Source organism: Clytia hemisphaerica, unplaced genomic scaffold (genome assembly GCF_902728285.1).
Source record: "Clytia hemisphaerica strain Z4C2 unplaced genomic scaffold, Clytia hemisphaerica genome assembly, whole genome shotgun sequence".
NCBI classification, from domain to species: domain Eukaryota; kingdom Metazoa; phylum Cnidaria; class Hydrozoa; order Leptothecata; family Clytiidae; genus Clytia; species Clytia hemisphaerica.
Window position 1 is genome coordinate 229,983 of NW_027103793.1, and position 23,702 is coordinate 253,684.

At 35.0% G+C, this 23,702-nt stretch overlaps 2 protein-coding genes across 3 annotated transcripts; both read left to right on the forward strand.

Annotated features, from left to right (window-relative positions):
- The first annotated feature begins 5,064 nt into the window (after positions 1 to 5,064).
- LOC136806265 (uncharacterized) lies at positions 5,065 to 14,340 on the forward strand. The gene is made up of 8 exons (XM_067062821.1): positions 5,065 to 5,245; positions 9,447 to 9,594; positions 9,778 to 9,883; positions 10,023 to 10,141; positions 11,931 to 12,043; positions 12,682 to 13,002; positions 13,310 to 13,704; positions 13,994 to 14,340. Exons 1-8 carry the CDS (start codon positions 5,161 to 5,163, stop codon positions 14,270 to 14,272), a joined length of 1,566 nt encoding a protein of 521 aa, XP_066918922.1. The 5' UTR covers positions 5,065 to 5,160; the 3' UTR covers positions 14,273 to 14,340.
- Positions 14,341 to 20,795: 6,455 nt separating this feature from the next.
- LOC136806266 (uncharacterized) lies at positions 20,796 to 23,186 on the forward strand. Of its 2 annotated transcripts, XR_010846544.1 has the most exons (4): positions 20,796 to 20,921; positions 22,050 to 22,405; positions 22,585 to 22,746; positions 22,982 to 23,108. XR_010846544.1 is itself a non-coding variant. In XM_067062822.1 (2 exons), the coding sequence occupies exons 1-2, from the start codon at positions 22,240 to 22,242 to the stop codon at positions 23,129 to 23,131; spliced, it is 657 nt and encodes a 218-aa protein (XP_066918923.1). In that variant the 5' UTR covers positions 22,163 to 22,239; the 3' UTR covers positions 23,132 to 23,186. The 2 variants fall into 2 exon arrangements, 1 of the variants encoding a protein (XP_066918923.1); XM_067062822.1 differs by lacking the exon at positions 20,796 to 20,921 and having other exon boundaries at positions 22,163 to 22,746; positions 22,982 to 23,186.
- The last annotated feature ends 516 nt before the right edge of the window (positions 23,187 to 23,702 follow it).

The window sequence follows — 23,702 nt, forward strand, 5'->3', positions numbered from 1 at the left end:
CAAAAAAAATTCGTGGGTCCAAAAAAAAAATTCGTGGGTTAACAAAAAAATTCAACGAAATGAGAAACGCCGTAATAATGTGACATAATTTGTGGTTGAAAATAAAGAGACATAAAATTCAACGGGGTTATCCAAAACGGATTTTTTTTCTTTTTTTTCTATTGTTCTTTGGGGGTGAGACATTTAAGTCGATCAAAGCTTAGTGGGGATTTAAAGATTTTTTACGTTTTTCAATGGGGATATGAGCCTTTTTTCAGTTGCTATGCTTTAGTTCACCAGGGAAGATTTTTTGGGCCTGAATTTCCAGTGGGTAGGGGTCCCACCGGGTCTGTGAAACAGGGGTGTCATGATATTCCTAAGTAACAACGCTTATTTATTCATTTTTCATACTTCTTTGATGAAAGAAGTATATATTTTTAAAAAGTAAAATACTTCGTCTATCATTTACTTTTTTTTTGAGCTCTTTACTCTAAGGATTTCTCATTTTGTCAGCCGTTGAACTTCAGTGCTTTTTCGAACAAAATTCTTAAACCTTCCTGTGTTTCAGGGTTCGTAGAAAGTCGTGGGCATTTCTTTATCTTGCTAAGGTCAATCTTTCTTTGAAATCCAATCTTAGACCTTTCCAAAAATGTATAACAAATACAAAATTTCAGGTATGCGATGTGGTGATTTTTCACTTTGAAAAACAGAGACATTTTTCCTTGAATTCCCCTAATGTTTGTCAGGGAAAACCCGCATTTAACAATAGCAAAAAATTTGGAGGTCAAAACATTCGAAAAGTATAATCAAAGGGCTTTCCAAATATGTATAATGTTATGGGGTCTCCTTTTGAAGAATGTGGTGATTTTCGAACAAGAAGAGATGGCATAATAAAAACTTTTCTAAAATCTAGATTTTGACGTAAAGGGCATAGGGCAAAGGAATTTGGCATGAGTATTTAGTTTTTAGTTTTATAAAGAGTTCAAAGCATTTAAAAATCCAAAACATATTTTACATTGATCAACAAAAGTAAATTAAACATCGAGCTGGGTTTGATTTTCAAACTAACAGCCTAAAATTTTCAAATATTACTGGAAAATAGTCTGGAAAATAGTCTGGATGAAGAACTTCGAAAAAAAAATCCCTTTTTCGCACAAATGGCCGGCAGTTGTTTCTAGCTACTCATTCTTTTTTGCCATTTTTCATCTCCAAATTAAATAAAAACTTACTGGTCATCCTTGGTAGTTTTTGATATCCAAAATTGAATCACCATTTGATAAGAATAAATTTTAGATAAATAAAGGCTGCCTTCGATAACAGAATTTCGAAGGCAGGAAAGTCTACTGTGAAAACTGAAGCAAACAAAGCATTCCATTTCTATACATACCTCTTTCAATCGAATCTCAATTTAATTAATTCTACAACTTTCCTTCATTCTCAAGTTTTATTTTTGAGAATGAGAGTAATAATTAAAGCACGATAAGGTTTTATTTTTTGAAAAGCTCAATGTGTTCTTTTCAAAAGCCAAAGTCTCAAATGAAAGTTTTTGTTTTGATTTTGATTGTAACATTTTCGAATCTTTCGAATGCGTGACGCAATTTGATTGGCACAAAATAGAACGCGCGCGAAAAAACAATGCAATGACTTCTTCTCTGAGATGACAAAAATCGCAACACCAATTTCGCGCGATTTGTCCCATTAAATTAATCCGTAATTTGAGCCCTAAGTTGGTGAAAGGAATGGGAAGAAATCTTTTTTTTCAATTGCATGAAATAAGTTTAATAGTAAAAATTGCATTATTTTTGAAAAAAATTTCCCTCTTTGCTAGTCTAGCAAGCTAGACGACTAATTTATACATAGTAGAAATAAAGCAAAAAGTAATGAATGGAACAATTTTAGTCGTCTAGAAACCTTTGTGCACTAACTCCAAACAAAAGAAAAGTGTCAATATTGCAATTATAATTTTTTCCTGCTCAAAGTAATTCTTGAAAAAAAAAATATGTGTGGATTTGTGTATTGAAAGTTTTTCATTTGAGTTGATTTCGTTTTGAGAGTTTGTTGTTGCTTGATAAATTGTTTTCTCGCTACGCAAGTTTCTGCGTAGCTAGCCCCTGTATCTATAAGGCTGGAACACCGGATTCTTCCAGTCGTTTATACAAACTAAATCCCGTACATATTATTATTATTATTAGTATTGGTATTATTAGTATTACACGCATTATAAACGACTCCAGTCTACCTCTTTGCTAGCTAGGATTTCGTAATAAATCCCCGGGGGGGGCAGCTGGGCAAAAGGACCGACGGGTATGTGCGGGCACTAAGGGTGTCTTTTTCAAGGCACCTCAAATGCACTGTAAGGGTCGGAAAAACTAGAGATGCACTGTAAGGGTAGAAATTTCAGAAAATTCTTGAAAAATCTAGATATTTTGACCAAAAATGCTAGAATTTTGACCATTTTTTGCACGAAAGGGATCGAAAATTTGGGGGAAAATGCACTCTAAGGGTATGATTTTCACTGATTTTTGCTGCACTGTAAGGGTGCAATTTTAAAAGCCAATTTTTGGCCCGCACATACCGTCAGTCCGCAAACCCAGTGCCCCCCCGGGAATAAATCTTTTGAATAGAGCCCAAGTTTCTATTCTATTGTATTAAATCTAAAGCGTAAACTGTATTATTATAAAAAGATTAATATTTTGACTCCTTATGGCTCGTGTCTTGTCGTCTATGTCATTTCCATAAAATTTCTTCTTTTGTTAACTTTTAACTAAAGTAAATTCCTTCAACCTCGTGTTTATCTAAAAATATTTCCTTTACTTTGATCAGTGGCGGCCTGGCAGGGTGTGCAGTGCACCACCCAGAAAGACCTGAGAGGGGCGCCAAAAAAGCTTTTCAAGGGGGCGCCAAAATTTTTTTTGATGTTTGGTTGGGCGATTTGGCGCCCTTTGACACGTTTTTAGCGTCTTTCTATAAGTGCAATGTAGTATAGTGTGATTTTTTTTCGCCTGCGGCGCTTCGTTTTATTTACGAATTTTTTCAAAACTAATATCAACATTGAATTGCGAAAAGTCAAAGCAAGAGAAGTGTTGTGTATCCACCAGGGGTTAAAGAGGATGCTCACCCCCCAAAATGAGAGATTGATCGAAACTGCTCGCTGTGGTTTTTGTGGTCTTATGCGGACTAACTTTCTCCTTTTTTGAATATCTTTTAAGCTGTTTGACCTTTCTTACACCAAATTTTTTTGCCTGCGGCGCCACAATTACTAAGAGCCCTTATTCCTGCCAACTTTCGAAATTTTAGGGCCTGTTTCAGCCATTGATCTTTAATGGAGAGTAAAGTAACACCAGGAAATAACAGAAGGAAATAGATATCAAGCTATCATTACCACCACCTTCGTATAAATTGGTTAACTCAGAGATTCCGGGTGTTACTTTCAACTGCTCTTACAGTTTAATATTTTCACTTAATGGTGGAGGGCGCAAATAAGGACAAAAATACCAGGGGCGCCAATTTCATAGTTTGCACCACCAAGAAAATTAAGCCAGGCCGCTACTGCTTTGATAGTTTCTTTATATATACAGTTTAAAATACAAAGTGCACGACATTTTTTTATGAATAAGAATTTTCTTAAAGTCAAAGAAGTCGAAAAAAAAAAATCACATACCTAAATATTTTGTGTACAAAAACACGAGAAATCATTTTATCTGTCTTTCTTCTTTTCTTCAAATTCTTTTTTGTTCTTGATCGATTCTTGATCTTGATGTTGAAATTTTACGCGAAAAAAATGCTTAAATGCAATACATAAAATTTTTATTTACCAAAACCCACGAATTTTTTTCATGGACCCACGAATATTTTTTTTGGACCCACGAATTTTTTTCATGGACCCACGAATTTTTTTTTGGACCCACGAATTTTTTTCATGGACCCACGAATTTTCTTTTTGTGAACCCACGAATTTTTTTTTTGGACCCACGAATTTTTTTTCTTGACCCACGAATTTTTTTCATAGACCCACGAATTTTTTTTTTGGACCCACGAATTTTTTTCATGGACCCACGAATTTTTTTTTGTTGACCCACGAATTTTTTCCCGACCCACGAAGGCACGCAACCCACGCAATTTATCACACTCGCTTTCGAGGCTCTTCCTAGAGTACCGCTGAGCGTAGGCATTAAATACCCTAGCGCATGCACAATGGGTTGGTAGGTGTTTTAATTTCCAGCGGTATCGAATTGTAGAATTGCAGACATCGTAAAATTCTCTTTTGGTCAACGTAAAGTTCTCATTTTGAAGGGGTAGAGCAGTCAGCCAATTCGAGGCTCCTTTCGCTTGGGCAAGATCGGCGCTCATCTGGGATGGGATCGTATTTAACCGCTGCGCCCATATTCTCCGCCCAAATACCGCCATGTCCCACATATGTGATGAAAGTGAAAGTTTGTCTAAAAAACAATCTTCAAAGTAGATTGCAGACTCGAAACGGAAAGAGCTACATCGGATCGCCTAAACTACCTTCATGTTTTTATTTTATTTTCTTATCTCTGATCCTGTCTTTCTCTTTTCTGACTGTCTGAGTTTCTGAGACTTAGTTTCTCATTTCTGACTGAGTTTTCATACCTGTCAATCATTTGTCCATCAATTTCGACCAACCTAATTTTCGCACCGAGTGGGATTCGAACCACCACCAAAGAAAGACCTTCTGATTCGGAAGCCAGCGCTCTATCAGTTGAGCCATCGCCGCACAACAGAATCAAGCAATTCATAACATATTATACCGAACTGGCAAAAGACGGGGGTAATGTTATTATAATATGGGTAAAAGTACCCCTCTTTTAAACCTGACTGAAATTCGAGCCGTTACTAGCAACCCTGCGGGGCCCAAGGCACCGAGTATGCACCCGGCACAGTGACAAGCCGTTACTAGCAACCCTGACCCTACCTAACTGTTAGTTAATCAATTCCAAACAACAAAACCCCCGGAAAGGTGACTATCAGCGATCCGTGGATAAAAAAATAAAAAAATGAAAAATAAAAAAATGAAGGTAACTTTGGGTGATCCGATATAACTCTTTCCACTCGAAACAGACGGACCTGGGTGAGCTGGACTGTTTACGTCTGTTTACTCCATTTAGTCTTCAGTCCACTGATTGCTTTCAACTGGGAAACTAAAGTTAATTTGCAGAGATGTCATCTACATTATGTACAGCTTGTCTGAAGAACAGCAGAAAATGGCATGGCTTAATGAAAACATTTGGAAATGTCAGATATGGTGAGAATCAATGTGAATTAATCCAGGGCAAAGTTAAGATTCAATTCCCCCGATACCAAATGACTTTCGACTGGGATTTTTCCGCTGGTTTTTCTAGGATAGTAGGCTGAAGATTGGAAAGGTTTTTTCTAGATGTATGAGGGACACCTTTTGCTTAGTTAGATGGAAATGGCCAATGGTTTTTACTTAGCGCCCATTTTTTAACAAGCTCTAAAACATGGAGGCTAACATGATGCATAGCCCTCAAATTAATGACCTGTCAAATTCTCAAACTTTCAACAACGATAGAGCAAACGTTTTTTAACAAAATTATCCAGCAATGTGAAGTACTCAAACTCAAATAGAATTAAGCACATAAGATATTCTTATAACCATAAAATGCTGTCAGCGCTTTTGCTTTTTGGTGGAGTGCGTAGACCTTTTCGCCTTTCCATCCGCCATATTGAATTGTATGCAAAAATTATGGTGGCAGAATTGCTGTGGTGAAATTCCCTTAGAAAGTATGCAAAACATATGAAAAAAGAAAGCATTAATATAAAACTTACATGCATAATTGGCATTATATTAAAGTGTAATCTTGCTGTTGTAGAAGAAAGATTAAATTTGCTTCTTTTGAAAACTAGAAATAATCAAATTCGCTCATCTCTTAGAACAAGCACTTCAAAAACCATAACAGACATAAACTCAAGCTGAAAAATCACCGGCGAAGGTACAGAAATATCCTTATTCGGCTGACAGTAAATTATTCACCTGGGAATAGAACCGTCAGACGATCAAATCAAAACATTGATCTGAACCCTCTGAATGTGTGACGTCATAATCACTGCTTTCTGTTTGCGTGTTTTTAAAGTTTGATGTGTGTACTCCGTCTTGGTGGAATTTTTTAATGGCAGGAAAACAGAATACGCAATGTCTTTAAGAACAAATTTCTAAAAGGCTTTTGTTGTTCTGTAAACATTTCTTTTTGGATTAAGAAATTCCATCTTTTAATGTTCTAATGATGATAATATTTCTTTATAAGATGCTTTGTTGTCTTTTTAATCTTTGTGTAAACTTGCATATGTTTTGCATATTTTCCAACTAAATCCAACCACGGCTTTTTCGTTCCTCTATTTTTGCATACAGTACAATTCAAGATGGCGGATGGAAAGGCGAAAAGGTCTATGGTGTAACTACCGAGCAATAAACTCAAAAATGATATTGGCTGTTTTGGCAGCAGGTGCCTTTATCTTTCTGCAATTCCGAACGCCCTCATTAAGAAAGATAATTTGTCTTGGTCTTTGGCTTTGGGGAGTGGTAAGAAACTTAAGTTTACAAGTGTCATTTAATTTTTGCTGGCTGATACGATCGTAGGATCTTGGATGGCTTCCCTAACTGACTGGGCCATGTATGTGGTCGTTTTACAAAAGTACAGGCTGTTTGTAGGAAAAAAATAATATCTATAGCTGAAACTTTCTCCAGACCTTCTCTATAGGATGATTATGCCTCAGGTAAAAATCCCCTAAAATCGCACTGGTGGAACATCCCTTTTTTGGGCAATTTCTTTTTTCCCCAGGCAAAACCCTAAAGTCAAAAATTTTTGAAAATTTCAAACTCGTTCAAACAGACAATATCATGTATACCATTCGAAAGCTCTCAAAAAAACTATATAGAAGACTTTTGAACGGGTATAGCCGATTTCATTACCTAACTCAAAATAATTCATGCAGAAGTCTTCTATATAGTTTTTTGAGAGCTTTCGAATGGTCACCAATTGAAACTTCCAGTGAACAGCCAATTTATTCATAAATAAATTTGTTTTCATTTTCATTTGTTTTTCTTGTCTCTGCTGAGTCAGCTTTTTCCATAAATTTTGCTTGCGCATTGAATGTATCAAAATGCATGTGGAAGTACTTCTAATTAATAATATAATTAACTGTTCTAACTTGGGATGATTGGTTGAAACATTGAACTGTTGATATCTGGCCTGTTTTTTCACTAACTGTTAAATCTCTTTGACAACAAATTTGTTTTGATACAACTTCCACCAAGTTTATCAACCACACTTTCTGATAGCGCGCCCTTTTTAACTTTTTGTTTTCATTCAAAATGACCGGACGTCGATTAGAGAATTAGAAAATGCCCGCACCTAACCACCTATTGCTAGATGGGATTAAATAATAACGAGTGTGTAACTTGCAGCGCAAGTGACGTCAAACGCTCCAATGTTTTGCCACTAATTTGTTCTTCTTCGTTCCATACACTTGCGTGTGTTCCGCTACAGATTTTTTTAATTTTTCGATTTAAAAGCCTACTCGGTGCAAAAGAGAAATCGTGTATTTTTTAATATGCCGTTCATTAATTCAAATCAAATGACTTTGGAGGTTCGGTGAAATGGTGGCCGAATTGCCGTCCCATGTTTTGTCAGATAGTCCCAAGTTAGAGCAGTTGACAGTACTCCCACTCTCCCAAACAAGAAACACACGTAGGCATTCACGCAATACACTAATCAATAGTTGAATAACTAATTACTCAAACATAAATTTTTGTTAATGGTAACATCATGATTTTACAACACAACCTACGGTAAACCTCTGAAGGCGCTTGAAAATTATACATCCGAGGAAAATAGTCCTCCGGTTGAAAATTATACAACAAGAATCTTGTTGTGCGCTGGAAAGTTAAAAACTGATATGGCGCCCTATTCATAAACACAATCACACAACTTTGTTGTCGTTCCTAGTCCTTTTAGACGAATGCAGTCTTTACAATTTCGAGATTACATATTTGTCAGATTGTTATGTTTTTACACATCCCTTTAGAGCTTTATAGCGTGGTGTGCATAAAACATTCACAATCTGATCTCAGGTTACATTCTCCTAAACGAGTATTCCAAAGATAATTGAATTGGTTTTGGAGATTAAAATATTAAGCAGTATAGTAACACATAGAGAAAATGTCTACTTCGCATCTATTGTTTCATTTTCTCAAAACAAAGTTAACACACACGCGTATTTATAAAACGGTTAATCGTCATTATACGCAATACGCAAACAGGAATGAATACGTAGGGGTGGTACAGTCACTTTTGGTCAGGGTTGTGGATTGTGAAATTTGTTAAGTTCTTTTTAATGTTGCGAAGTAGGCATTTTCTCCCCCTCGTAAGTAAGTCTGCGACTGCAGTCAGAGGCAACCCAAAGGCTCCTCTTTTGATAGCTACATACCAGAAGTTAGGGGAGGGTCCCACTCTTTCCTCCTGGATTGCTCCACTTACCTTTGATCCTTCTCATAATTGCTGAATATCAAGCGGAAAGGCATCAAGTACTCACAACCTTTTGCACCATAGCCAGTTGCTCTACCACTGCACTAAAACTGACTACGAAATACAGGTCATATTTAATTTGATAGGAATAAACTTTTTCGGGTGGTCCTTGAATTTTTGCTGATGTCAGCAATTACGTCATTTTTTAAAAAACCTTCCTCAATAACTTTTTTTGGCTTCATTTTCAGATATGGGTTGTAATGTTTTTCTAAACGAGCATGAAAAGTGCTTTCCAACGGTATGTAACATGACATACTTTGGAGAAAAAGAAATTCAATTTAGCCTGGGAACCTGTTCTGGTATGTAAAATACACAAACAGGTGCCAATTTGTTGGGTCTGAGATTTAAATCCATTTTTAACCCCTAAACTACAATTGTGCAAAGTCTCATGCTTGTACGCCTTTGTGCACAATTTTTACACAATTAGACCGTACTATAACAAAATAATAACAGCAATATCATTCTTTGACAATCAAACAAGATATTTTCTGTCAAACATGTAAAACTTTCAAACAAATTTCATTGCAATGATCTGCCACAGCTAAAGCTACCATTTAAAAATTGTAAAAACAACAAATCCAGTTTGACTTTATTAAACATTAGGTAATGACTCCAAAAAATTGTGACAATGACAACCTGATGATAGATCAATTTGATCAACTTTATAATTTTTATCTTACTTTGTTTTTTATATAGAAATACTGGAAAAAGTTCAATTTTTGACATTAAAAGGCACGTAACAATATGATTGTTATAAAGTGACTATTTTCCTCAGATGGTTTATTTTCAAATGCATTCAGAGGTTTACTGTTGATATGAAAAAATTATGACCACCTGTTATCAGGTTATTCTGTCACTAAGATTGACATTGCAACTTCACATTCTTCTTCTTCTATACAGTTTCTTACATTTACGATGTTTCGTTAACAACTGGCAAAGCTTTCGGAGCTGGGACGGATGCAAACATTTTTATTAGACTGATTGGTGAACGTGGGTCCTCAGATGAACTGTCCATTCAAACTAAAAAGTCTGAACTTGAGAAGGGAATGTGAGTATGATTTGAATTACTTTGCCTCTCTCTCACGTATACATCTAGAATTTTAAAATCAAAGACTATTGTTCCTCAACATGAGGAACTATTGTTCCTCAACAGCAGGAACTCTTCAATAGATTTATATCATTGATGTCTTCAAAGTTGATTTTTTAATGAGTTGATTAAAATGCATTTCAGGACAAACCATTATCAAATTTCTCTTGACGAGGACATTGGAATACTGAAGAAAGTTATTGTAAGACATGATAACACTGGTCTAGGTCCTGCTTGGCTTTTAAATAAGGTATGGAAAGATAATATTGCTTTTAAAGTGTTCATCACCAAACAAAGTTGTATTTGGGTTGGTGAGTTTCTACTTCGATTTCTTAACTCAAATATGGCAACAAGCTTTTATCAAGCAGTAAAATTTTCATTTTCTTTAGGTAAATATCACTGACAACAGAGGTCGAAATTTCAAGTTTGATTGTAACACATGGTTAGTGAAGGAAGGAGCTACAAACCCAATAGTTTTGTTAAAAACAGACGAACCAAAAGTCGAAAGGCAATAAACATTTTTGATATTCTAATTTTAATACCGGGTGCGCCACAAAAAAGTTTCTCTCTTTAAAACTAATTTTCTCGAAATCTAAAAATTCTAAAAGAACCATTCCTATCCCATTGGAAAGAAGAAAGATAAACTTAAATTTTGATGGATCATTTATTAAATTTGGTTCATTAGATCGAAAGTTATGCTCAATCGAATAAAGAATTTACTTTCTGAATGTGCTCAAAAACGTTAAAAATTGACCTATCAAATCAAAAAGAAGCATAATTACATGATGCATCAGTAATTTCGTTTTAGTCATCAAAAATTATAATTAGTTGTCTAAATGACCTTTTGTTATATAAAGGATGATTGAAGTACATGAAAAGGAAGAAAATTTGTCGAAAAAAGCCAAAAGATCTTGTAAAATTCAGAAAAATACATCAAATATTGGTTTCGAGGTACATCCAGCCTTCATAGACTTTATCCAGTCTACAACCAAAAATCTGAAGAAAATCTGAAGAAAATCTCGGTAAAAGTAAATTAAAATGATTTTGATGAAGACTCTAAACCCTTTTGACCCATTAGTTTCAAAATTTATGTTTTTGATTACTGAAAAATGTTCTTAATCACGTAAAGCCTATTGCGATTGCTAGTTTTAAAATAAAACTTTGATAGGTCGATTTTTAACGTTTTCGGGCACTTTCTGAAAGTAACTTTGTTTTTCAATTGAGCATAACTTTTGATCTAATGAAGTGAATTTATTAAATTACACCTCAAAATTTAAGTTTATCTTTCTTCTTTCCAATGGAATAGGAATGATTCTTTTAAAAATTTTCGATTTTGAAAAAATCAGTTTCAAAGAGAGAAACTTTTTTGTGGCGCACCCGGTACTTTTGTAGAATTTTAGAGAAAAATTTGGATTGATTAAATTCTTATCAACATTTTTTACATCCAGGGAAGCTGTTTCGCACAAATCTCTTTAGTGAAATAACTTAAAGCTTTATCTTCTTTCTTAATGAAAGAGCCAAAACTTTGATGTGTAGTTTTGGTGCAAACTGCTGGTATTGAAAATTCCTCTGCAATTAATGCTGGTGTCTGGATCAAGCAAAAATCGAAATTTAAATAAAATCACTTCTCAATTCATGACTGTTTCTTATAAAAACCTGTTTGTCTTTTGGTGGTCAAGTTGAGTGAATAGACCTGTCTTAGAGTACATATGGAGGGTACAAAGGTCTGGCGTCTCAAAAAGCCTCTCACTCAAAAGTCAACCCTCTCCTCCTCGTGGTGTCCACTGGTTAAAACAAATTGGAGGGCTCTGGCATAATGACGTAAGAATTAAGGCAGGAAACATTTTTTGTGTCAGTTAGGGTATATCCCATAGCTGACATAAAGACCTTAATGTGAGTTGATTTAATATTGACAACCCTCATCTCATCCTAGACACTCTCTTTTAAAGCTGTGGGAATTATAGGAAGGTCAGAATCACTAATTTCAAATCTTTTCTTTGTTTAGCATTTCTTCAATAAGTGATTCTGACCATCCTATTATTCTATCTTTAAAGAAGGGTCAGAATTAGATAACGGATGTTGACATTAGACCAATTTACAGTGCAATGTTCTAGAAATGAAAATTATTCTCTTTTCAGCATGGCTTCTTTATTTTGCACTTATTCAAATGTGTAAGGGAGAAAAAATTCTCTTGTATCTTGATGTCACCATATTGAGCAAGATGTGCTTTATTAAGGGCAATTATTGAATTCTGTTAAAGATCAAGTTCAAATCTCATATTTAAAAGATTTTTTTAGAACATGGAAGAAGAAAGAACAAGAAGAATATGCACCAGATGAATCATTAGAACAGGTTGCTCTCAGCCTTGTAAATTTTGATGAATTTTTCGAAGAGATCGAACCCCAAAAAGGTAATACCTAATAGCATACCTAATAGCATACCGTCGCGAATCTAAAAATAGATATTGATTTTTATGTTTGTCTGAAATTCAATCCCATCACCCTTTGTGTTTATTACGCTTGCACGCAAATTACACTCAATTACAAAGAACAAGTAATAACTTTCACGACTTTTGAATTAAGACGAAAAGGAGGATTGTGGGATTGAATTTCGGTCAAATGAGAGAAGTAATAATCATGACTTTTGCATGAAAAAGCATTATTCTCTTTTGTGTATCATGAAATTATTCTTTGTGTGATTTTTATATTTTCTTGAATATGGTCCAGCTAGATGTTGATAGTGCTTTGATTGTTAATATTATGTTTTATTGAGGGGTGTATCCCCAAAATATGTACCAACAAGAGGTTTTTGCTCATTGATCGTTAATTATTTCATACCGTTGATTAAATTTTGGGTGAGGTCTGCACACCATTTATGTTGCACTTATGTACTGTCTGTGTCTTATATCTAGCCATTTTAAAATCCAGCTTGAAAATAATGGTTTTCAAGAAACTTCAATTTGGACCTCGGTCTAAAATAAAAGTTCTAAACCCTATTAATAATGATTACACAAGAGTGAAACATCTGAATGAATCGTTTGCATTTTAGAACAAGATGATGATGAAATCATGCTGGAAACAAATCAATATGAACCTCAAATAGCTCAATCATTGCAAGATAATGAGATTATCACATCTGATTTACAGCACACTTTTGTAAACGAAATTCCAAAAGTCAATGTACGCCATACGACATCCCTCTCTCCATCTGTCAAGCATTTAGTAGACACTTATGGATTAAACTTTTTTGATGTGGATGGTACTGGGCCACAAGGACGTGTTTTAAAAGGAGATGTACTGGCTTTCATGGTAGAATTAAATATCACTGATTGCAGATTGAAAGGCAGCACTAATAATGTGAAAGATATAGGTATTATATAAGAAGGAATGTCTCTATGCTGAAAAAGCAGAATACAGAAAATAATTTCTCAAAATTTGTGCTCGAACGCTGCCTAAAGAGGAGAAAGTTGTTCTTTCTTTTCTTTAAAAATGATGGGAAAAAGATAATTTTAAAACTTTAATGTTTCTTTTGTGGTTTCTTGGATCTCAAACCTCGCCTAAACATTATCAATTTTATTAGTAGACAGCTCATTCTTTTGATAAAATGTTATAATTCCTCTAATATATTTCTGATTACTTTATAATGTAAACTTGTACCTCTATCTTCTTCTTTTCAGACGTTTCACATACACAGAAAATGAAACCAGATCAACCAACAAAAACAACCGTAAAAGAATCATACGAACAGAACTTTATTGATCATCAAGTTTCAGACCAACTCAAAGAACAAGCATCGAATAATGTCCATCGCAAATTTCATTCACCTCATCTATCAATGACAAGCAAATGCAATATTGAACCTTTCATAAAATTTAGCGATTCGTTTCAAGAAAGTTACAGTGACAAGGCTTTCGATATCCTCTTCACTGACCTGATAGTTAAGTGCATCCTAAAAGCTGGTATACAATTTGAAAGTCTGGATGTGGAACTTGACATTGAGGGTCAGACTTGTAAAATTAAAAGCAACTGGTCTCGTAAAACCATGGAAGATATGCATCAAATAGTTGTGGAGGTATGAAATCTTTTTATCTTAAAGGTTTCCTGCAACCACGGATGTGATTAAAAAACGGCCGAACACAGTTTACTAGCAAACGGCGACTGCGATTCACAACTTTAATTATTTCAATAAAAGATTAAGATCAAAGATCGGGCCTTATTTTAAAAAGGAAGGGCAGTGTCTGCTGGAGTGCTTTTTTTCCAAAAATAGTACAATTTTAGTGGCTCAAAAGGCATAAAAAGTCGTTTGATATTGATTGTTAAGTAAAGGAATTCCATCTGTTTAATATTATTGCCTATTGTAGGATACTTTGAATGATCAACAAACCACCACCCCAAACATTGGCATCAGAATATCCAAAAGTGACGTCATCCAGCTATCATCTATTCTAAAGCCATACCAAATCCTTCACATTTCATACAGTTGTGGTCAAACGTCATTGAATCCACAAACTCTCACAAAAATACAAAATGGTGTAGTGTGTTTGACCATGGATGGGAATGTTTTACCAGAAGAGATTGGTCACACTTTGTTAGGTTTGTTGAAAACATATTTGGAAAATCCAACCAAGTTGCTTCTATGAGTGTCCTTTGTTTCTTTTTTATTGCATAATTTTATTTTTGTTTAATAAAACTAAATTATTATTTGAAATTCCACAGTTTGCACCGATCAACGTTTACCTGTGCTGACTTCAGCCAATTTTATGGTTTAAACCGGAACCTGTAATGCTCCTATAATAAGGCTTCTCTAAATGTATACTCTCAAAAAGTGAATATGAAGGACATGATTCTAAACAGATTTCGAGACTTCTTTGATTTGTACTTTTTTGTTTTCTTGCCAAAAAAGTGCACTCGTCCTCTTGCACTTTTAAATGTATACTCTCAAAAAGTGAATATAAAGGACATGATTCTAAACAAATTTCGAGACTTCGTTTATTATTACTTTTTTGTTTTCCTGCCAAAACAGAGTACTCGCGTAGGACGCACTGTTGCACTATTTGTAAAACAAGATGTCCAATTTTCCTTCCACTGCAAAATACAATCAACTTTATATATTTCTTAATTTTCTTTCATTTTACAATCCATTTTGTTTTCTGGATTCTTTCTTGATACTCAGATTTAGGGGCTGTACAATCATTTCTGTCATAGCTGTTTTACCAAAAAGTTCTTTTGCTGTGTTGATTGTTTTCTGAAGGCATCTTTTGGAAATATGTATCCAGGACAATAACACTAATAAAAACCGCATCAATGATTTACCGATTCATGGGACTTCGCTTTTGTTCGTTCATCTTCCGTTTAGCAATAATGATCTGTCCAAAGCAGACGCCGAGGCGATTTTCTTTTCCGTAAATGGTAAGAAGCATCTTCGACGGCCGGTAGTATCCCACCTCGACGGCCGGTAGTATCCCACCTCGACGGCCGGTAGTATCCCACCTCGGGCGGTAGTATCCCACCTCGACGGCCGGTAGTATCCCACCTCGGCGACCGGTAGTATCCCATCTCGACGACTGGGAGTATCTTAAACTTTGTTTTCGCAGTTTTCAACGGTCGGAAGTATCTTATCTCGACGGTCGGAAGTATCATATATATAAATTTCTGCAGAGTCAGCATTTCTTTGTTTTGTGCAGAATCAACAGTCTTTCGACAACAAACCAAAATGGCGGCTTTCTCTTATAAGCAGTTTATGGACGTCTTGCGGGACTTTGAGTCCAACTGATGACGATGTTTCCGTCGAAAAACAGTTATACCGTATTACTTCGAATAAACGTCCCCTTCTTTTAAACGCCCCCTTCGAATAATCACCCCCTTTAGGAAAGGGGCGTTTATTAGAAACGTTTGACTTTAATACTTCGATACCAGTTGTTGACTGTTTGATACCAGTGTTGACACTGGGTTTGAAAAGGAAGATTTTAGTCATTTCTTGTAACCAGAGCAGTTTTCAATGCAATTTTCGTCGTTGAACCAAAGAATTTTTGCACTAAAATCCTGATAAAGAACTAAAACAAAGGGTATATTTGCTCTAACAGGGAAATGATAGAGTGAACTGGAAGGCCGGGAAAGTGGCCGCGCCCAATTTTTCTATTGTTGCCACCGGAGCGAGCCTGAGGGCGAGCGAGGATGGCAGTCATTGCTTCACGCTAGGATATTGGACACGCATCTCGAATTTTTGCGCGCGCCTTTTTTTTTGTTTGTTTGCGTTTGTTAGTATCGTATGTTCCGGCTTAATTGATATCCCGTAAAGTTGGCCTCCCGGTAAAGTTTCATAGCTTTTCCCTTTTAGCATGCGCGGCGGACGCTTTTCCTTGCTTTAACTATACCAGACAATTGGACAATTTAACTGTTAACTTTCGGTAATTAGTTCTTACAAAGTAAACAATGGATGGCGAAGAAGATGATCATATTTATTTTTCTTATAAGCATCTACTTTATAAGAATCAAATCAATAACTCTTTATTGAAGGTAGTATATCTTTCGGTAATTAGTTCTTACAAAGTAAACTATGGATGGCGAAGAAGATGAGCATGTTTATTTTTCTTATAAGCATCTACTTTATAAGAATCAAATCAATAACTCTTTATTGAAGGTAATATATCTTTCGGTAATTAGTTCTTACAAAGTAAACAATGGATGGCGAAGGAGATGAGCATATTTATTTTTCTTATATGCATTTGCTTTATAAGAATCAAATCAATAACTCTTTATTGAAGGTAATACATCTTTCGGTAATTAGTTCTTACAAAGTAAACAATGGATGGCAAAGAAGATGATTATATTTATTTTCCTTTTAAGCATCTACTTTATAAGAATCAAATCAATAACTCTTTATTGAAGGTAATATATCTTTCGGTAATTAGTTCTTACAAAGTAAACAATGGATGGCGAAGAAGATGATCATATTTATTTTTCTTATAAGCATCTACTTTATAAGAATCAAATCAATAACTTTATTCTTTCGGTAATTAGTTCTTACAAAGTAAACAATGGATGGCAAAGAAGATGAGCATATTTATTTTTCTTATAAGCATCTACTTTATAAGAATCAAATCAATAACTCTTCATTGAAGGTAATATATCTTTCGGTAATTAGTTCTTACAAAGTAAACAATGGATGGCGAAGAAGATGATCATATTTATTTTTCTTATAAGCATCTACTTTATAAGAATCAAATCAATAACTCTTTATTGAAGGTAATATATCTTTCGGTAATTAGTTCTTACAAAGTAAACAATGGATGGCAAAGAAGATGATTATATTTATTTCTACTTTACAAGACTCTGTTAAAATAAGGAAACTTTTAGTTGCGATTTTGCAAATCTTGTACTGTAAGCTAAGGTTTCAATTCTTATTTATGAACTTAAAATTTTTCAACCAGTCAAAATCAAAATGCGTAATCCGTAACTTACTCAATATCGACAGTCTCTCCAATGTATTGCTTGTACTTCTTTAGAAAAGATTTACGAAAGATTCTATGATTATTAGAATTAATGAATTAAAAAAGGTATATCTATTTTTTTTTTATTTTTTTTTTCGGAGATTCGAAGACATTTATTTCATCTCAAAACTCATCATACAATTGGCGAAATTTTCGACCTTAAATCGTCTTGTTAAGCTTTGTTTTAAATACATGACCTTTATGAGAGCGGTGGCAGTTAGTGCAAACTATGACCTAGTTCTAATTATTTATTTGCGAACATAATAATAGCGTCAGATCTGTGTTGTACCGGATATTAAAAATGACGGATGACAGATACCCTTTCCCTTAATATTTTTGCTGCTATTAGCTCCCGCACTTTAAATCTTTTTATTGAGTAAAGAGGGTAGGTCTATAGGCTTGTTTAGTTCAAATTTTAATATAAGAAAGCTCTTTTATAGGAAAATTTCATCAAAATAGTGCATTTTTTTTCATCAGAACCTTTGAGCTGTTGAGATATATGGACCCATTTGCAATGCCCTTCCAAATATATAAAACTGAACTATTCTTCTTTCAATTTTTGTAAAAAATAGCAATGTATGAGTCGCGGCTCAACGCGGCTTGGCAGTTTTCTGACTGCACCTTGCAATATTAAAATTCTACCAGCGCCATCTTGAAAAGATGTAGGAAATTCTGCTTTCATCAACGTCGCATCTTTTGAAATTTTTATTATCACGTTGTTTGCTCCAATGCCGTGCAGAATCCTGAAAGAGTCACGTGGTTTGAAAATTCAGTTGCGTAATGATAAACCTGCAATCAAACCATCACGAGTCAAATCTAACGCACCTGTGCTTGTATATGGTCGTTTAATGAATTATTTGTTGAATTATTTGGTTTAGGGTTGATTTAAAAACATGGAAAAACATATAAAAAACCTTGAAGAGACACGTAGACTTTGTTGTGGTAAAGTAAAGACAGGATATGGCTACAAGAATGTTTTACCTGCACACAAATTCAAAGGAGAAATACAATCTTTTTTTAATTATGATATTGGAATGGATATGAGAGAATTGCATCCACCAAATCTTTGCAGTAAATGTGTACGTAAAATGAGGAAAATTAACATCGAAAATCCAATCCACCACCATCTGCAAAGTATATAGCTATGTTTGAAAATCATTCGGACACAGATTGCAAAGTTTGCAGTTTTAGTATGGAGCAGTGGCGGCCTGGCAGGGGGTGCAGGGTGTGCAGTGCACCACCCAGAAAGATTTGAGAGGGGCGCCAAAAAAGCTTTTCAAGGGGGCGCCCAAATTTTTTTTGATGTTTGGTTGGGCGATTTGGCACCCTTTGACACGTTTTTAGCGCCTTCTATATAAAGTGCAATGTAAATTTTTTTTCGCCTGCGGCGCTTCGTTTTTTTTTACGAATTTTTTCAAAAGTACTATCAACATTGAATTGCGGAAAGTCTAAGCAAGAGAAGTGTTGTGTATCCACCAGGGGTTAAAAAGGATGCTCGCCCCCAAAATGAGAGATTGATCGAAACTGCTCGCTGTGGTTTTTGTGGTCCAATGCAGACTAACTGTAATTTTCTCCTTTTTAAAATATCTTTTAAGCTGTTTGACCTTTCTTACACCAAATTTTTTGCCTGCGGCGCCATAATTACAAAGAACCCTTATTCCTGCCAACTTTCGAATTTTTGGGGCCTCTTTCCACCATTGATCTTTAATGGAGAGTAAAGTAAGACCAGGAAATAACAAGGAAATAGATATCAAGTTATCATTACCACCACCTTCGTATAAATAAAAGTTTGTTAACTCAGATATTCCGGGCGTTACTTTCAACCAGTCACTGCTCTTACAGTTTAATATTTCACTTAATGCTGGAGGGCGCAAATAAGGACAAAAATACCAGGGGCGCCAATTTCATAGTTTGCACCACCAAGAAAATTAAGCCAGACCGCTACTGGTATGGAGCCATGTGAGTTCAAATTAATCACAATTGAATTTTTGACTCTTGCAAAGATGATAGAAGTTGGGAAAAAATTCAACTTTTCTTATGCAGAAAAATTAAAACAACATACATTTGTACGTATATGTGATCGTTGTGGTGGTAAAGACGAATCAGTTATTTCACCTGCATTTGTTCACTTGACAATATTTATTGAGCAGCAGAAAAACAAGATGGGTGAATTTTCATGGACCATATCCATTTTTGAACAAAACATTGATATAGCCTCTTTAAATATTGATGTACCAAAAGCTCTCATCGTTAACACTGTGGAAATCTTTTTTCAAACTGTTGGGGAATTTCGGATCTGTGAAGGAAATTATGATGTTCCAAAGGTTATAGAGAAACGTAAAGAAGGTCACAGTGACCAACGTGATAACACTCGGCTAGAGTGTAATGATTTTACACCATTTGAAAAGCTCCAGCAAACCATACGTCACAAGGATTGTCCTGGGCTGATTTTTGGACCTGCTACAAGTGAACGATGTGAGAAATGCTCAGTAGCAAGAAAATCGCTGTTGATAATTGAAAAACGACCATCATTAACGTCAACCAAGCCTAAACCGAAAAGACCCCATTCTTCACTGTCCAAGAAACAATTGAAAATAAGGTTAAGTGATGTCTCTCAAGAGAATGCCAAACTTAAGTTGAGCATCAAACGATTGGAAAAAAAGATTAAAACGTTGGTGAAAAGAGATGGTGTTTTTATCAAAGACCAGGCAACTTCAGAATTTATGGGGTTATTTTAAAAATCATGGTACCCCAATTGGTGCACCAATTGGGGTACTCATTGGGGTACCCATTTAATTTACTGACCAGAATTAAATCGTGTGAAAAAGAATAGCATACGCTTTGAAAAATAAATGTAGAGTGATATAATTAATACATGTAATAATAACATGTAATACAAGAGTATATATGTAATTCTTAATCAAGGCAACCTTAGAACTATTGTATTTTATGATGTCATCAAAAATTTTGGTAGAAAGTGTCAATTTAGTGATAAAAATGACAAAAGAAAATGTTACTGCTTTTCTTGCTCTAAAAGCATCTCTACAGATTTTCCAAGGCTAAAATGACTGTCAATTTGTATCCTTTTGTACAATGAGCATCACTTTCATTATAATAAATCTTTTTGGAGGAATTTGACTTACGATTATTATATTTCAATATTTTTTAAATATTTTTGCAAGAAAGTGTCATTTTTTGTCAGCATTCTGACATGTAAAAAGAAAAGATATTAACAAGATGTTACTAGCCAGTACCTTACAATTCTCCTGATTTTAAGCTATAATAAGATGTTGGTTACTGGATTGGAATACTGTTTGGTTTGGTTACTGAATTTATTCTGGTCTTACTTATTCTGGTCTGTAAATTTTTGAAGTAGGAAAGGAGAAAAGCAAGATGGCGGCTGATTTAATTAAAAAGCAGTAGATTTTCACTTCGTGTCGGAAAACGGCAATTGTGACAAAAGTTTTGTGACAATCTTAAATCTAACTTTATTAAATCATCAATGAAAGATTGTAGCACCATATTATAATGAAATTAAGTGTCATTTAACAAAATTAAGGAGAGAAAGTGGTACCCCAACAAGTACCCCAATTGGTAGTACCATGCTTTTTAAAATAACCCGAATTAATTATGCATAAAATGGTTGAATCTAAGCCTGATTTTGAATTTACAGATGGCTCACCCATGAAGCTGCTTTGGGTACAGCAATTGAAAGCATCAAAGCTGAAAAAATCGACGTCAATGAGATGGCATCCTGTTATGATACGTTGGGCTTTGAGCCTATATCTACGAAGTCCAGGTATACATATGAAAATCTGTTATTTGGTATTATATTTACTGAAATATTTTAAATCACAATTCGGAGCAATTTTATAAATCTGATGCAATTTGATATGTTACTGACCCAGTGAAAGTTGGTCTGCTTCTTTTAAAAGGGGCTTATCTCCTCTACCATCAAAAGTTCTAAAAAAATTCAAGATTTCTCATCCTTTTAGGGCCAAAATTATGAAAAATTGGATTAGAAATGAAAAAAATTGAATAAGTCTGGAACATTTGACAGTTTTGTCAAATCTGCTAAAATTAGTACAAAAAAGGTATATAGAATGTCTAGCAGCTTGTTTGTGTCCATGTACTTCTTCGTCCCTAATTGTAGGGGGGGGTCACTTGGCAATTTTTCTGATTTTTCACCCCCACTCACCACTCACACTCTTCTTTTTTTTTATAAGAACCATGAAATTTGAGTAGAGGCTCAAGCTGTTCTTAAAACCTTTAGCACTTTCAGCCTTCTGTTCTTATTTTTTCAGGTATTTTAGGTTATATTTTCTATCTTTCTGCATTCGTGACCCTGCCCCATTTTGTGGATTTTTTCCCAGAATACCCACCCCCTCCACTTATTAGCTAATAGACCCCCTACAATTAGACACAAAATAGTACAAAACTCTGGGGTAGCCAATATACAAGAAACTTAAAACTTCAAAACCTATTTTATAAGCAAATTGGACCTCTGTGGCCCAAAATGTCAAAACTTATCGGCCAACTGCCAGACACCATCTTGAAATCGACTATAGTCTGTCACTGATTGAATTCCAGCCCAGACTCTCAAAGTTAGTTTCTCATTTTTATACGACCATTTCAAGTTTTATGGTGTTTACGATTTTTCAATTATTATACCCCTGACTATCCAGATACCTTGGGTGAGTGGAAAAAAATTGTTAACCAAATTTTATATTTTATGATGCTACAGTAATATGATTTTAGGAATACTTTTAAAGAAGGAAAATTCTATGGGCAACTAATAATAATAAGTTTTGGAGCACTGGAGAAAAAAGTTTCAAAAATTACCCAAATTTCCCCCTCCAGATCTACAAGTAGGGTTAGATACCAGACCAAACCAGGCAAATAATTTAATCATTTTACTTTTTTTCAGGTACATACGAACAACTACGGAGTAGTGGATTTTTGCAACTACCATGTTAATCTACTTTGAATCTGTATACTGGTTTTACTGATATCAGATCGTCCTATACAACCCAGATATCATTCGTAAACATGCAACTGATTTAAAGGTTTCAGAACTTAAACCTTTCGAACGAAGCTGTGGAATCTTTTTTGACGAAATGAAAATCAAATCAGGTCTTGTTTTTAGTCGAAATACTGGACAACTGGTTGGATTCACAGAGCTTGGTCAGATTAGTGAAGAGATATATGTTTTGGAGAGAAGTTTGGATGGTGCTCTAAAAGAAAAACCCCTAGCAACACACATGCTTTTCATCATGATCAGAGGTTACTTTAAGCATTTCAACCTGCCAATTGGTCTTTACCCAACTAACAGTGTTGATTCTGAACAGCTTTTCACAATTATCTGGGAGGCAACGCATGTAACTGAAGCTATTGGCTTGAAAGTCCACTCCTTTGTCAGATCAAGAAGATCTCAAGATGAGTTATTGTATTTTGCATTTCAGGTCAATGGCCAGCATTTATCATGGAATCAGATTCGTTTTGTCTATGAGCTTGATCTTAATAAGAATTCCCTGTCACCTGGTTTGCGGAGACTACCACGATTAACTAATGATCACATTCGACTTGGTCCTCGAACACGCATGAGAGTTAATCTTGCTGCTCAGGTGCCTATTTTTTACTACATTTATTTTTAAGTTTGCACATTTTTGCCATTTTCAGAGAAAGATTTTGAAAATTTGAAAATTATGGTGTCCAAAAAATTGCAAAAAGAAATTTGCTGAAAAGTTTTGCACTGACCTCCCCTCCCTGTTGGACCCTTTATTCTGGTCTTATTTTAGTTATTTGTTAATTTTCTTTCAATACTTATAATTGTGAGCTTTTTTTATGTTCTCTTTTCAGGTACTCAGCACCAGCATGGCAAATGCTTTAAAGAAACAAGGATTTAGCACCACTAAGGAGCTTGAAAAATTCATCAGAATGATTGATAAATTCTTTGACATCATGAATGTTCAAGATACTTATTCAGGCACGTCTACTTTAATGGGATAAATTTTCGCGGGGATTAATTTTCGCGGATTTCGCGGATTTGGGTGTCATCCGCGAAAATAAGTCCCATTGGAAATTTGAAAAAGGCCCATCCGCGAAATATTTCTAAACAAAACTCAAAATATGTCAAATAGATACTATTTGAATGGTTACTTGCGTCAAAGAGGCGCAAATAATGTGTATTTCAACAACCAATATGCATGATTTGACAGTAAAAGTCACAAAATTGAGAAAATAATGCCCCCCAATAGTGCCATCCGCGAAAATTAATCCCCGCGAAATCTTAAAATTTCGCGGATGAGCTCAACCGCGAAATTTAATCCCCGCGAAAATTTATCCCATTAAAGTACCAACAAACCATGGCTTATCGAATTTAGACTTGATGAAATTGAAATAGACAAAAATATCACACGCAACACTCAGACTGATGCTACAGCTACAACACACAATCAAACTGCTGCTACAGCCACAGCACACAATCAGACTGATGTTACAGTCACAACACACAATCAGACTGATGTTACAGTCACAACACACAATCAGGCTGCTTCAGTCACAACGCACGATCAGACTG

Coding starts and splice junctions, on each gene's coding strand:
- LOC136806265 (XM_067062821.1), top strand. CDS start 5,161: ATGTCATCTACATTATGTACAGCTTGTCTGAAGAACAGCAGAAAATGG. Junction 5,246..9,446: donor ATTTGGAAATGTCAGATATG/GTGAGAATCAAT, acceptor TCTTCTATACAG/TTTCTTACATTTACGATGTT. Junction 9,884..10,022: donor CTGCTTGGCTTTTAAATAAG/GTATGGAAAGAT, acceptor CATTTTCTTTAG/GTAAATATCACTGACAACAG.
- LOC136806266 (XM_067062822.1), top strand. CDS start 22,240: ATGAAAATCAAATCAGGTCTTGTTTTTAGTCGAAATACTGGACAACTG. Junction 22,747..22,981: donor GAGTTAATCTTGCTGCTCAG/GTGCCTATTTTT, acceptor TTCTCTTTTCAG/GTACTCAGCACCAGCATGGC.